General features: G+C 42.4%; 1 protein-coding gene across 1 annotated transcript in view; it reads right to left on the bottom strand.

Annotated features, from left to right (window-relative positions):
• Nucleotides 1-3,234: 3,234 nt before the first annotated feature.
• The window catches only part of LOC122557447 (transmembrane 9 superfamily member 2-like), a 126,738-nt gene continuing 115,761 nt past the window's right edge, over nucleotides 3,235-14,211 (bottom strand). The window contains exon 17 of the mRNA XM_043705203.1: nucleotides 3,235-4,231. Within this exon, the coding sequence (XP_043561138.1) occupies nucleotides 4,164-4,231 (68 nt within the window). The 3' untranslated portion in view covers nucleotides 3,235-4,163. The remainder of the gene's footprint in view (nucleotides 4,232-14,211) is intronic.

Here is a 14,211-nt window from a genome sequence, read left to right on the forward strand (position 1 = left end):
AAGGAACAGATATTGCATGTCCTTGATAGGTATGTCCCCGTCAGGCAGGGAGGAAGCGATAAGCTAAGGGAACCATGGTTTACTACAGAAATTGCATCTCTTGTTAAGTGGAAGAGGAGGCTTATGTGTTGATGAGACAAGATGGTTCAGATGAGGTGATGGAGAGTTACAGATCAGCGAGGAAGGATTTAAAGAGAGAGTTAAGAGCAAAGAGAGGACACGAGCAGTCTTTAGCAAATAGAATAAAGGAGAACCCTAAAGCTTTCAATAGGTATGTGAGGAATAAGAGAATGACTAGGGTAGGAATAGAGCCAAAGACAGAAGTGGGAAATTGTGTGTGGACCCTGTGGAAATCAGAGGTGCTAAACAAACATTTCTCATTGGTTTTCACTCAGGAAAAGGAGAATATTGTAGAGAAGATAGATATGAGATATTAGACTAGAAAGGATCGAAGTTAGTTACAAAGTGGTGTTATCAGTTCGAGAATGAGTGAAAGTAGACAAGTCCCCTGGGCTGGATGGGATTTATCCGAGGATTCTCTGGGAAGCTAGGGAGGAGATGGTAGAGCTTTGATATTTGAGTCGTCCATTATCTACAGGTATAGTACCAGAGGACTGGAGGATTGCAAACATTGTGCCATTGTTCAAGGGCAGTAAAGATGACCCAGGCAATTATAGACCAGTGAACCTTACTGCTGCTGTAGGAAAGGTTTTGGAAAGAATAAGATTTATAATCTAGTAAGCAACAACTTGATTTAATCTTGTCAACACGGTTTCGTCAAAGGCAGGTTGTGTTTCACAAACCTCTGAGTTTTTTGAGAAGGTGACCAAGCATGTGGAAGAGAGTAGGGCAGTTGACATGGAATACATGGACTTCAGTAAAGCCTTTGATAAGGTTCCACATAGTAAGATGTTGGAGAAAATGCAGAGGCATGGGATTGAGGTTGAGTTAGCAGTTTGGATTAGAGATTGGCTTTCTGAAAGAAGGCACGAGTGGTGGTTGATGGAAAATATTCAGCCTGGAGTCCAGTTACGAGTGGTGTGCCACAAGGATCTGTTTTGGGAAAACTGCTGTTTGTCATTTTTATAAGTGACTTAGATGCAGGCATAGGTGGATGGATTAGTAAATTTGCAGACGGCACGAAAGTCAGTGGAGTAGTGGATGGTTTGGAAGAATGTTACAGGTTGCAGGGGGACTTGGATAAACTGCAGCATTAGGCTGAGGGGTGGCAAATGGTGTTCAATGCAGCTAAATGTGAGGTGATGCACTTTGGGAAGAATACCAGGAAGGCAGAGTACTGGGTCGATGGAAAGATTCTTGGTAGTGTGGATGTGCAGAGGGATCTTGGAGTCCATGTACATAGATCCCTGAAAGTTGCCACCCAGGTGGATAGTGCTGTTAAGGAGGCATATGATGTGTGTTAGGTTTCATTGGTAGAGGAATTGAGTTCCAGCACTGTAATATCATGCTGCAACTATACAAAATGCTAGTGTGGCCACACTTGGAATGTTGTGCACAGTTCTGGTCGCCATATTTTGGGAAGGATGCGGAAACATTGGAAAAGGTGCAGAGGAGATTTACCAGGATGTTGCCTGGTCTGGAGGGAAGGTCTCATGAGGAAAGGCTGAGAGATTTGGGTCTGTTCTCATTGGAAAGGCGGCAGCTAAGAGAGGATTTGATCAGAGGGTTAGATAGGGTAGACAGTGAAAGTCTTTTTCCGAGGATGATGACGTCAGCTTGTACAAGGGGGCATAACTACAAATTGAGGGGTGATAGATTTAAGCCAGACGTCAGACGCAGGTTCTTTACACAGAGTGGCAAGGGTGCGGAATGCCCTCTGTCAAGGTAGTTAACTCAGCCACAGTCGGGAGATTTAAACAACCCTTAGATAAGCACATGGATGATAATAGGATAGCGTAGGGGGACGAGCTGAGAGTAGTTCACAGGTCGACGCAACATCGAGGGCCAAAAGGCCTGTTCTGCGCTGTATTGTTCTATTACATTATTTAGGGAATACATTCACATCATAATTTTGTTTGACTGCAGGAATACATTGCCCAATCAGTACTCAGTCTGCTCCAACATTCGATTAGATCACAGTTGGTAGAAACCTCAAACACTATTTACCAGCCTTTGTGCCATATCTCAGTCCCCTTGCTTAACAAAAACCCATCAATCTCAATCCTGAAAGCTTGAAGTCACACAACAGCAGGTTACAGTCCAACAGGTTTATTTGAAATCAAGGTTTCAGAGCGCCGCTCCACCAGGTGAAGTCACCTTTTAGACTACAACCAGGTGTTGTGTGACTTTTGACTTCGTTCATCCTAGTCCAACACTGGCACCTCTGCATCTTGAAAATTTGAGTCAGCTCTCATCACCCACAATCTTCGAGGAACGAGTTAGACTTCCTGATAGAAGGTACTCTCTCATTAGCAAGTTGAGGAGATTTGTAGCTCAGGTTGAAGTTCTGCATGTAGGTTTGCTCTCTCAGCTGGAAGGTTAGTTTTCAGACGTTTCATCACCATACCAGGTAACAGTGAGCCTCCGGATGAAACACTGGTGGCATGGCCCGCTTTCTATTTGTGTGGTTAGGTTTCCTTGGGTGGGCGACATCATTTCCCATGGTGATGTCATTTCCTGTTCTTTTTCCTAGGGGTGGTAAATGGGATCCATGTCAATGAGTTTGTTGATAGAAAAATGTCACCCCAACTGAAATTCTAGTGCATGTCTGTTTGTCCTGTCCTAGGGATGGATGTGTTGTCCCAGTCAAAGTGGTGTCCTTCCACATCTGTAAGTAAGGATGCTAGTGAATTGAATCCAACACTGACTTGGATCCCATTTACCACAAAAAGAATGGGAAATGTCGTCGCCATGGGAAATGATGTCACCCATCCAAGGATATCTGAATAGAAACAGAAAGCGGGCCATGCTACCAGTGCCTCATCCAGAGGCTTACTGATGTTACCTAGTATAGTGACAAAATGTTTGAAACAGAATCTTCCAACTCAGTGAGCAAAGCTACATTCAGGTACACCTTTGCCTAAATTCTCGCATTAAATTTTAAAATTGCACTTAGAATTTTGTAAGCAATGTCCTTTATCACAACTGATGTATGTTTAATGTGTTTAATCCACATTTAAAAGTATCAAAGCACCCTAAACAGATTCCAAATTATATTGATTTATGCGAAACATTTACCATGAAGCTTTAAGAAAAAAAACTGGATAAAAAAAAGTGATTCATCTCAGGTTTATTGAACAAAAATTGGTATATTTTCAAGACATAATCAGGCACTGCGGATAGATAACAAAGCCACCAACCTTTGCTATTTAACGTACTGTCAAACAACCCCTCGTTCAAATTAACAGATCTTGGGACTATTTACAAAATAACAGTACATGAAAATACAGATAAAAGATCAAACTCTTTTTGCTGTTGGGAAAATGGCAATAAGGTCAAATCAAATTTTAAATATAAGGGGAAGTACGAATGTAAATCCATTTGTATTTACATTGAAAGGAAAAGACAACAGGTCTATGTACAATTAACTGATATTATTGCAATGTTTTTAAAATGCAGAACTTCAAAATTAATTTCAATAAAATTATTCAATTACCTACTCGAGCGCAAACTTTGGAACTGAGAAACACTAGAGCAGTGACAGACATCTTTGGAATAAACACAGCAGGGGTCATTCCTGGACCTTGTGCTACCAATAGGATTCCTCAACTGCAAGAAGTGCAGGACAAAAATATGGGTGTTGCATCCTGTGATACCCCATTGGAAATCTGCATTTGGATATCCACCATGCCTTCCTGCTGGGTGAGGCCAGTCCATGAACAGCACAAGGACAGAGAACAAGCCCAAACATGCACTAAAAACCAAAATGATAAAGGTCAAAGCAGATGCATTCAATTAAAGACTTCTGAATTTCCAATCACCAGCCAAGCTGCTCCTGACCTGTTACTCTAGCCATAAGTACATGATTGCAAATTGACAGTGACTGAACTAAACTATTTTTATTGTTGCTATTACCCTAGACTTGTAATTAAAAGTGAATAATGCTCTCTAGAAAATTTTCTGGAATTGAAGCTATGTGATAAATATTTTAAATGCAAGGAAAAAGAAAATACACATCAGTCTGCTCCACAAGGAGCCCATTATTAATCCACCTTCACCACACTGTAGATCTTGTTGACGAACCAAAAACAGGCAAAAAATCCAATAGTTCCTGAAACAAAGAGAAACAATTAGGGCACCAAGAATTAATGTAACTTGCACATGGTAGTATTATAAACAAAAATGCCATCAACATCATCTAGTAATCACCAATTTGAAAGGTTTCACTGGTTACAGCAACAGTGGATGGTGCTGCTCAAGTTGTACTCATTTATTCACTGACATTATATTGAAATATTTATACAGTTAAGAATACTAAAGTAATACATTGTATAAACAATATTAACACTCATTACAACTCTGCTCAAGGAACTTACCTCCTGTAAACTTGATAAAGAATAATGAAACAGGATGCATTGCCTCATAACTGCAACCTACAAGCATTCCTGCGATACAACACAGGATATCACAAAGGAGAATGGGAATAAAATCCTTGAAGAGGAGAGAAAACGAAAGGGAGAGAGATTTGGAGAACATTGTGGTTATGTTCCTGGAATCAATTCTGGTGGCTGGACAGAATGACATTCAGTGACAAAAGTTTACATCCAAACATGTCAGATGGCAGAATGTAATTTCAATTAAAGATAATGATGAATGATCAGCATGGATATCAAAAGGGAAAGTTTTGCTTCACCAAACTTGTCGATTTTCTTTCTGACAAGGAGGTTACAGTGTATATACAATGGTAATGCAGTAGATGGATTTTTAAACAAGGTCTTCAGGTGACCCAGAACAGTATAATGAATGAGCTCAGAGAATTTAGACAGTGGACAAGAGGCAGAATATGTTGCAAGCAGAAACCAGAGAGTGGGACCAAAGTGCAGTTATTCAGATGTTGGGAATTGATGTTCCACCAGGATCAGGCTGGGACCACTGGAGTCGAAAAGTGTGGTGCTGGAAAAGCACAGCAGGTCAGGCAGCATCCGAAGAGAGCCGACAAAATGTCAACTTTCAACTCTGACTCTCCAGCACCTGCAGTCCTCACTTTCTCCGAGCCACTGTAATTCAAACTTTACTCTAACAATTTGAACTCTGAAATCAAAAACAACATTTCTAAGTTTGCGGGATACACCAAATGTTGCAGGGGGTGCAAGCAGCACTGAGGAAAGACTAACAAATGCAGGAGGACATTAATCAACTTACAAAATAGCCAAATAAATCTACAAATAAGGTTCAACACATAAATGCAAGGTTGTTGCTTTGGGTGGAAGAATAGAAACATCACAGGAGTTGGAAGGTGCAGTTCGATTAGTACTGACCAGCCTTCCAGATTCAACAATTTCAGATCAAAGCCTCTTTACATTTATCTATTCTTAAAATGTGTCCAGGTCAACATTTATTATCTATCCCTAATTACCTTTAAGATAGCAGACAGTGATCTTTTTGAAAAAGACTGGGTCAGCCACTTGTGGGTCTGCAATTACACATCAGGCAGACTACATACAGATAAACAGCCTTCACTCAAAGACATGAATTAAACAAATTCACCTGCCAATATTCTGCTGATTGCTTGGCTTTATAACTGACATTGATAATGAATTTACATTTCCTAGTTGTCATGGCTGGATCTGAACACATACCTTTGGGTTATTCATTGAAATGTCAAAGCTAATGTACCCCTCAAATCAATTTCCCCTAAAGAACATATTGCAAAGGGCTCAGAGATAAGAATTATGGTTACTCGGAAAACCACAGTTTGATTAATTGGTCAGCATGGCTTTTTTTGGGGGTGGGGGTGCCTCACAAATCTTACTGAATTCTTTGAGGAAGTGACAAAACACATTGACGAAAGTAGAGCAGTGGATGTTCTGTTGAGCAAGGCATTTTGATAAGGTTCCACATGGTACCGTCATTCAGAAAGGCATGGGATACAGGGAAACCTGTCTGTCTTGACACAGAATTGGCTGGCTCAGACAATAGACAATAGGTGCAGGAGTAGGCCATTCTGCCCTTCGAGTCTGCACCACCATTCATTATGATCATGGCTGATCATTCCTAATCAGTATCCTGTTCCTGCCTTATCTCCATAACCCTTGATTCCACGATCCTTGTTTAATAATCTTATGTCTCAATCAGATCCCCTCTCAGTCTTCTAAACGCAAGGGTATACAAGCCCAGTCGCTCCAGTCTATCAGCGTAAGGTAGAAAGACAGGGGATATTGGTAGATGGAAAGTATTCAGCCTGGAGCTCAGTGACCAGTAGCATTCTGCAGCGATTGGTTCTGGGACCTCTGCTCTGTGATTTTTATAAGTGACTTGGATGAGGAAGTGCAAGGGTGGGTTAGTAGATTTGCCAATGACATGAAGGTTGGAGTGGTGGGTAGTGTGGAGGGCTGTTGTAGGTTGCAACAGGACCTTGACAGGATGCAGAGCTGGGCTGATACGAGGTAGATGGAGTTCAACTTGGAAAAGTGTGCAGTCATTCTCTTTGGAAGTTCAAATTTGAATGCAGAATACAGGGTAAAGACAGGATTCCTGGCAGTGTAGAGGAACAGAAGGATCTAGAGGGTCCATCTCAATAGAACCCTCAAAGTTGCCATGCAAGTTGATAGGGCTATTAAGGTGGCATATGGCCTGTCGGCTTTCATTAGCAGGACAACTGAATTTAAGAACTGCAAGGTTATGCTGCAGCTCTATAAAGCCCTGATTAGACCACACTTGGAATGTTGTGTTCAGTTGTGGTCGACTCATTATAGGAAGGATGGGGAAGCTTTAGCAAGAGTGCAGAGAAGGTTTACCAGGATGCTGCCTGGACTGGAGGGCGCGACTTAGGAAGGTTGAGGGAGTTCGGACCTCTCTCATTGGAGCGAAGGAGGATGACAGAGTCATAGAGATGTACAACACGAAAACAAACCAACTCAGTCCAACTCGTTTATGCCAACCAGATATCCCAACCCAATTTAGTCTCACCTGCCAGCACCCAACCTATATCCCGCCAAACCCTTCCTATTCATATACCCATCCAGACGCCTTTTAAATGTTGCAATTGTACTAGCCCCCACCACTTCCTCTGGCAGCTTATTCCATATATGTACCACCCTCTGCGTGAAAACGTTGCCCCTTAGGTCTCTTTTATATCTTTCGCCTCTCACCCTAAACCTGTGCCCTCTAGTTCTGGAGTCCTGATGCTCCAGGGAAAACAGCCCCAGCCTATTCAACCTCTTCCTATAGCTTAAATGATCCAACCCGAGCAACATCCTTTTAAATCTCTCCTGAACCCTTTCAAGTTTCACAACATCCTTCCAATAGGAAGGAGACCAGAAATGCACACAACATGCCAAAAATGACCTAACCAATGTCCTGTACAGCTGCAACGTGAAATCGCAACTCCTGTACTCAATACTCTGACCAATAAACGAAAGCATACCAAACACCTTCTTCACTATCCTATCTACCTGTGACTCCACTTTCAAAGGGCTATGAACCAGCACTCCAAGGTCTCTTTGTTCAGCAACACTCCCTAGGACCTTACCATTAAGTGTATAAGTCCTGCTAAGATTTGCTTTCCCAAAATGCAGCACCTCACATTTATCCGAATTAAACTCCATCTGCCATTTGTCAACCCATTGGCCCATCTGGTCCAAATCCTGTTGTAATCGGAGGTAACCCTCTTCGCTGTCCACTACACCTCCAATTTTGGCATCATCTGCAAACTTACTAACTATACCTCAAGCTCACATCCAAATCATTTATATAAATGACAAAAAAGTAGCAGACCCAGCACCAACCCTTGTGGTACACCAGTGGTCACAGGCCTCCAGTCTGAAAAACAACCCTTCACCACCACCATCACCCTGTCTTCTACCCTCGAGCCAGTTCTGTATCCAAATGGCTAGTCCTCCCTGTATTCCATAAAGATTAATCTTGCTAACCAGTCTCCCATGGGGAATCTTGTCGAACACCTTACTGAAATCCATATAGATCACGTCTACCGCTCTGCCCACATCAATCCTCTTTTTTACTTCCTCAAAAAACTCAAATCAGGTTTGAGAGACATGATTGCCCACACACAAAGCCATGTTGACGATCCCTAATCAGTCCTTGCTTTTCCAAATACAGGTACATCTTGTCCCTCAGGATTCCCTCCAACTTGTCCACCACCGTCAGGCTCACTGGTCTGTAGTTCCTTGGCTTGTCCTTACCACCCTTCTTAAACAGTGACACCTCATTAGCCAACCTCCAGTCTTCCAGCATCTCACCTGTGACTATCGATGATACAAATATCTCAGCAAGGGGCACAGCAATCATGTCTCTCGCTTCCCACAAAAGTTCTAGGGTACACCTGATCAGGTCCTGGAGATTTATCCACTTTTATGCGTTTCATGACATCAAGCATGTCCTCCACCGTAACACAGATATTTTTGAAGATGTCACCATCTATTTCTCTACACACTATATCTTCCATGTCCTTTTCCACAGTAAATACTAATGCAAAATAGTCATTTAGTATCTCCCCCATCTCTTGCACAAAGGCCACCTTGACAGAGCTGTACGAGATAATGAGATGTGGAGGTACTGGGATGGACAAAGTTAAAAATCACAAAACCAGGTTATATCCCAAAAGGTTTATTTGGAAGCATAGCGTTCAGAGCATTGCTCCTTCATCAGGTAGCTGATGAAAAAGCATAGACAGAGTGGATAGCCAGAAACTCTTCCCCAGGGCAGAAACGTCTATCACAAGGGGGCATAACTAAGTTAAATGGAAGAAGGTTTAGGGGACATGTCAGAGGTAAGTTCTTTACACAGAGTGGTGGATGCATGGAACGCATTGCCAGCAGTGATAGTAGACTCAGACACACGAGGAACATTTAATCGACTCTTGGATAGGCACATGGAAGATAGGTTAGTCTGATCAGAGAGTAGGATAAAAGGTCATTACAACATCGAGTGCCAAAGGGCCTGTACTGCGCAGTAATGTTTGAGACCATTTTATAAAATGTCAAGCTGTCAAAAAGAGGAGGGGGAGTAGCATTGTTAATTAGTGTGCATCACAGCTGGAGACAAGGGTTATTGAGGAGGGTTTGTCTACTTAGTCAATATGGGTGGAAGTCAGGAACATGGTGGTCATGAAAGGTCAGAATTTTATGATGATTGGAGGAAGGTACAGGGGAGATTCCAGAGGTAGGTTCTTTACGCAGAGTGTGGTGGGTGCATGAAATGCACTGCCAGCAGTGGTCAGAGACGTCAGGGAGATTTAAGCGACAGCTGGACAAGCACATGGACGGCAGTACATTGAGGGGTGTTTAGGTTAGGTTGATCTCAGATTAAGATAAATGCTCAGCACAACATCGTGGGCTGAAGGCCCTGTACTGTGCTGTTCTGTGTTCTATGTTCTGAGGTAAAATCTAGAAACCTCAAAAAATGGAATTCCAGGACCGACAGCGTCACAGATAATTTATCAACCTTTTGTTTGATGTGGACAGTAAGCAAGCATGCTATGCGATTCTCTCCAGTCTTTCCTGCCACTACAAATGGATCACCAAGCTCCCAATGTGGCAGTGTCTTCCAGAACTGGAAGTCAATGCACCCTCATGCCAATTCATCGGCTGGAGCTTCCAATTAGCTGCACAACCATGCAGCTTAGACAGAATGCTGCGTAACATTGTCCTGACGTGAGACAGTGTGACTATTGCTCAAAGCCCTGCCAGCTCCTGGCCATTAGATTCTGATTTGATGGCAGGGCCAGCTTCTTCATCATAACCCCAGGTTCAAAGCCCTCTTTGTCATACAGTCAGAGTCAAAAGTACAGAAACAGACCCTTTGGTCCAACTCATCCATGCCAACCAGGTTTCCCAAACTGAACTAGTCCCATTTACCTGCATTTGGCCCATATCCTGCTAAAATGTTTCCTATTCATGTACCTGTCAAAAGATCTTTTGATGTGTGTAATTTTACTCACCGCTACCACTTCCTGACAGTTAATTCCATAAACACATCCTCTACATGAGCAAAGTTGCCCTTCAGGTCCCTTTTAAAATTGTTCCCCCTCACCTTAATTGTAAACTTAGATAATCACCTTCATGGTCCACAATACCAATTTTGGTATCATGCGCTGACTTACTAACCATGCTTCCTATATCCTCATCCAAATTGTTGATATGACAACAAAAACGCACAGGACCAAGCACCTATTCCTGCAGCACACCACTGGTCACAGGCTTCCGTCCAAATAACAAACCTCCCCCTCCAACCACCAATCCAATATTGCATCCAATTGGTTAACTCTCCCTGGATCCCATATGATCTAACTTTACAAACCAGTCTACCATGTGGAACTTTGTTGAAGGCCTTGTTAAAGTCCATGAAGACAACTTGTACTGCTTTGCCTTCATCTATCCTCTTGGTCACAGACTCAAAAAAACCTCAAATCAAGTTTGAGACACAAAGTCATGCTGACCAACCCTAATCAGAGCTGAAAATGTGTTGCTGGAAAAACACAGCAAGTCAGGCAGCATCCAAGGAGCAGGAGAATCGACGTTTCGGGCATTAGCCCTTCTTCAGGAATTTCCAGGTTCCAGAATCAAAAGCTCATTTTTAGTATATCATGTCTTTGAAGTTCTCTCCATGGTACAACAGTCACTAATATATTAATGCAAAAAGAACAATGCAGCTTTGTTTTTCAAAGGTTCCATTCTCATTTGGCAAACCTCTGAGCACGACAGTCAAAGGTACCATGGATTAGAGATGCATGACTAGCCTACTGATTGCAAACTATTTCTCAGGACGAATAGTATTTTCTCAAACTGTCACAACTGGTTTATCCAATTAGAAACTTAGAGAGCGGACCTTCATTTCTTCTGTGGAAGTCATCCCAAACCAATAAACAATGACAGGGAACAGGAGGAAATACATTACAAATCAAGCTTTCGTATGGCAGGGCCAGCTCCATCATTACCCCAATTTTAAAGTCTTCCATGGTAACTGAAACTGGAGCTCCAACTGCTCTCCATCACAATCACGTGTGCCTGCCTGTGCAACCAGCATTAGTTATTACTAATATTGTCCCACAGTATGTTTCCTTTGATATTTTTACACTTTTATTCATTGATGTGTGCATCTCTGACTAGACTGACACCCTAATTCTAGCCCATTTTAGTAGTCCAGAGGTTAAGGGTTAAGAGTCAGCTACACTGTAATTGCACCTTTCCTTCTATAAGGAGGGGGGGGGGGGGGGGGGGGGGGGGGAAGTAGGCCATTCAGCCCATCAAGTCTGTTCTGGAATTCAGAGATTATAGCTGATCTGACAATACTCAACTCTGATTCTTTTATTGGTTAAAAATCTCAGCTTGGATATATTGACAGCCATCTGTGGTAAATAACTGTATATTCACTACCCTCCAGAAATTCCTCATGTCTATTTTTTAAAAACTCACTTCATGGGGTGTAGGTTTTGCTGGCAAAGCCAGTTTGTATTTCCAAGTATGGGAATGGCAAACACGAGGAGATACAACTTTAAAGTGAGGGGAGATAGGTATAAGACAGATGTCAGAGGTAGTTTCTTTACTCAGTCGTAAGGGTATGGAATGCTTTCCCTGCAACGGTAGTAGATTCGCCAAGTTTAAGTGCATTTAAGTAGTAATTGGACAGGCATATGGACATACATGGAATAGTGTAGGTGGGATGGGCTTCAGATTAGTATGACAGGGCGGCGCAACATCAAGAGCTGTAATGTTCTATGTTCCCATCTCAAACTGCTTAGGTATGGTTAAGAATCAACCACATTGCTATGCATCTGGAGTTACACATAGACCAGACCAGCTAAGGATGGCAATTTCCTTTCCCAAGAGCCTTTTGTGAACCAGATGAGTTTTTCCAACAAACAACAGTTTCATTAGGAGACTGTAAACTGGTATCCAGGTATAGCTGGTTACTAGGGAGGCAAATGGAATATGCATATAAAGAGGGGAATTGTTGCTGCAACTATACATGGAATAAGGGAGACCGCACCTGAAAAAAGCTATATAATTTTGATCCCTTTACTTGAAGGATGTAGTTGTACTGGAGACATTTCAGAGAAGGTTCACGAGAAAGATTTCAGAGATGAGGGCTTTGTCTTGAGACACTGCGCATTTTAGGCCTAATTCTGGAGTTTAGTAAAATGAGAGGAGACCTGGTTGAGATATAGGGGATTGACAAAGTAGAGGTAGAAAGAATGCTTCCTCATGCACCAACGTCCTTTAGGACTCAACTAGTTTGATCAGTAGTGCTGGTGCTGCACCATTAGTGATGGACATGGAAATCTCCCACCCAGGGTATAATCTGTGTCCTTGCCCCACAGTGCTGCTTGAAAAAGTGTTATTCAACATGGAGGAGTTGGATTCTTTAGCTAAAGGGGGCAATAAGTAATAATCAGCAGGCTTGCTTGTCCATGATTAGGGAGCTGAAGGAACATCTTGCAGGCAATGACTACATTATGACAGAATTCACCTGCAGTTAGAGGGGGAGAAACTGGAATCAGTTGTAATGGCATTACAATTATTACTCAAAAATACAGATATAGACACTTCAGTCCAACTCATCCATGATAACCAGATTTCCCAAACTAAACTAGTCCCATTTATTTGCGTTTGGCCCATATCCCTCTAAACCACTCCTTTCCACATGCGTGCCTAAATACCTTTTAAATGTTGTATCTGTACCTGCATCTAATTCTCTCTGGCAATTCACTCCATATCTGCACCAACCCATGTGGAAAAAATTGCCCCTCAGGCAACTTAAATCTATCCCCTCTTAGCTTAAGCCAATACTCCCAATCCTTGGGAAAAGACCTTATCGCTGCCCCTCATGACTTTATAAACCTCTATAAGGTCACTCCTCAACCTCCCATGCTCCACGAAAAAAAAGGTCCCAGCCTATCCAGCCTCCCCTTATAACTCTAACCCTCCAGCCCCAGTAACATCCTGGGGATTTTTTTTTCTGCACTCTTTCCAATTTAACAATTTCCTTCTTAACAATAGGGCGACGAGAAGTGTATATTATTCAAAGTGACATCACCAATGCCCTGTACCAGTACACATGATGTTTAGACTCCTATACTCAATGCATTGACCAATGAATGCAAGTGTACCGAATGCCTCATTCACCACCCCATCTACTTGTGATTCTACGTAAATGAAGACTGAGGGAGAAGCTGACCAGAGGCGAATGGAAGGGAGGCCTAATGGAACAATGGCAGGAGTTTCTGGGAATAATTCAGGAGGCACAGCAGAAATTCATCCTAAACATAAGAAACAAACTGAGGGGAGGATGAGTGGCATCAGGGACAGTGTAAAAGCAAACAACGTGGTTAAGGTTTGTGAGAAGCCAGAGGACTAGGAACTGTTTAAAAACCAGAGGACAACTTAAAAAAGCAATAAGAGATGACAAGATAAAATTAGAATTAGTTCTTAAAGTAAAAGATTGCAAGATACATTTTTTAAAGCTACAGAGGCAGTAGAAGACATTGAACTGCTGGAAAGTGAAGCTGAGAAAGCATTAATGGAGAACAAAAAAAAAGGAGCGATTTGATATTTTTCATTAGTTTTCAGTGTAAGACATCAGCAGCATACCAGAACTTCAAGAGGGTCAGAGGGCACTAGTGTGTGTAGGCCATTACTAAGGAGAAGGTGCTGGGAAAGCTGAAGAGTCTGAAGGCAGATAAATCACCTGGATCAGGGGGACTACAACCCAGAGTTGCGAAGGTGGCATTGGTGATTGTTCACTAATCACTACAGTGAGGGGTTCCCAGAGGACTGAAATTGGTTAATATAAAACCCCTGTTCAAGACGGGAAGGAGGCAGAAAACAGGAAACTATACGCCAGCTCGCCAGACCTCAGGCATTGGTAAGATTTTACTGACTGTGATTAAGAAAAAGTGATTGTGGCGCACTTGGAAGTGCATGGTAAAGGATGGCAGAGTCAGGGGAGACCATACCTGATAAATGTGTTAGACATCTTTGAGGTGGTAACAAACAACTTAGGCAAAAAGAAAAGGCCAATATGATCTGCTGTGGAGGCCACATCATGGAGTGTATTTTAAAGAGCGGGGGGGAC

The sequence above is a fragment of the Chiloscyllium plagiosum genome, chromosome 15, assembly GCF_004010195.1.
Source record: "Chiloscyllium plagiosum isolate BGI_BamShark_2017 chromosome 15, ASM401019v2, whole genome shotgun sequence".
Taxonomy (NCBI): Eukaryota; Metazoa; Chordata; class Chondrichthyes; order Orectolobiformes; family Hemiscylliidae; genus Chiloscyllium; species Chiloscyllium plagiosum.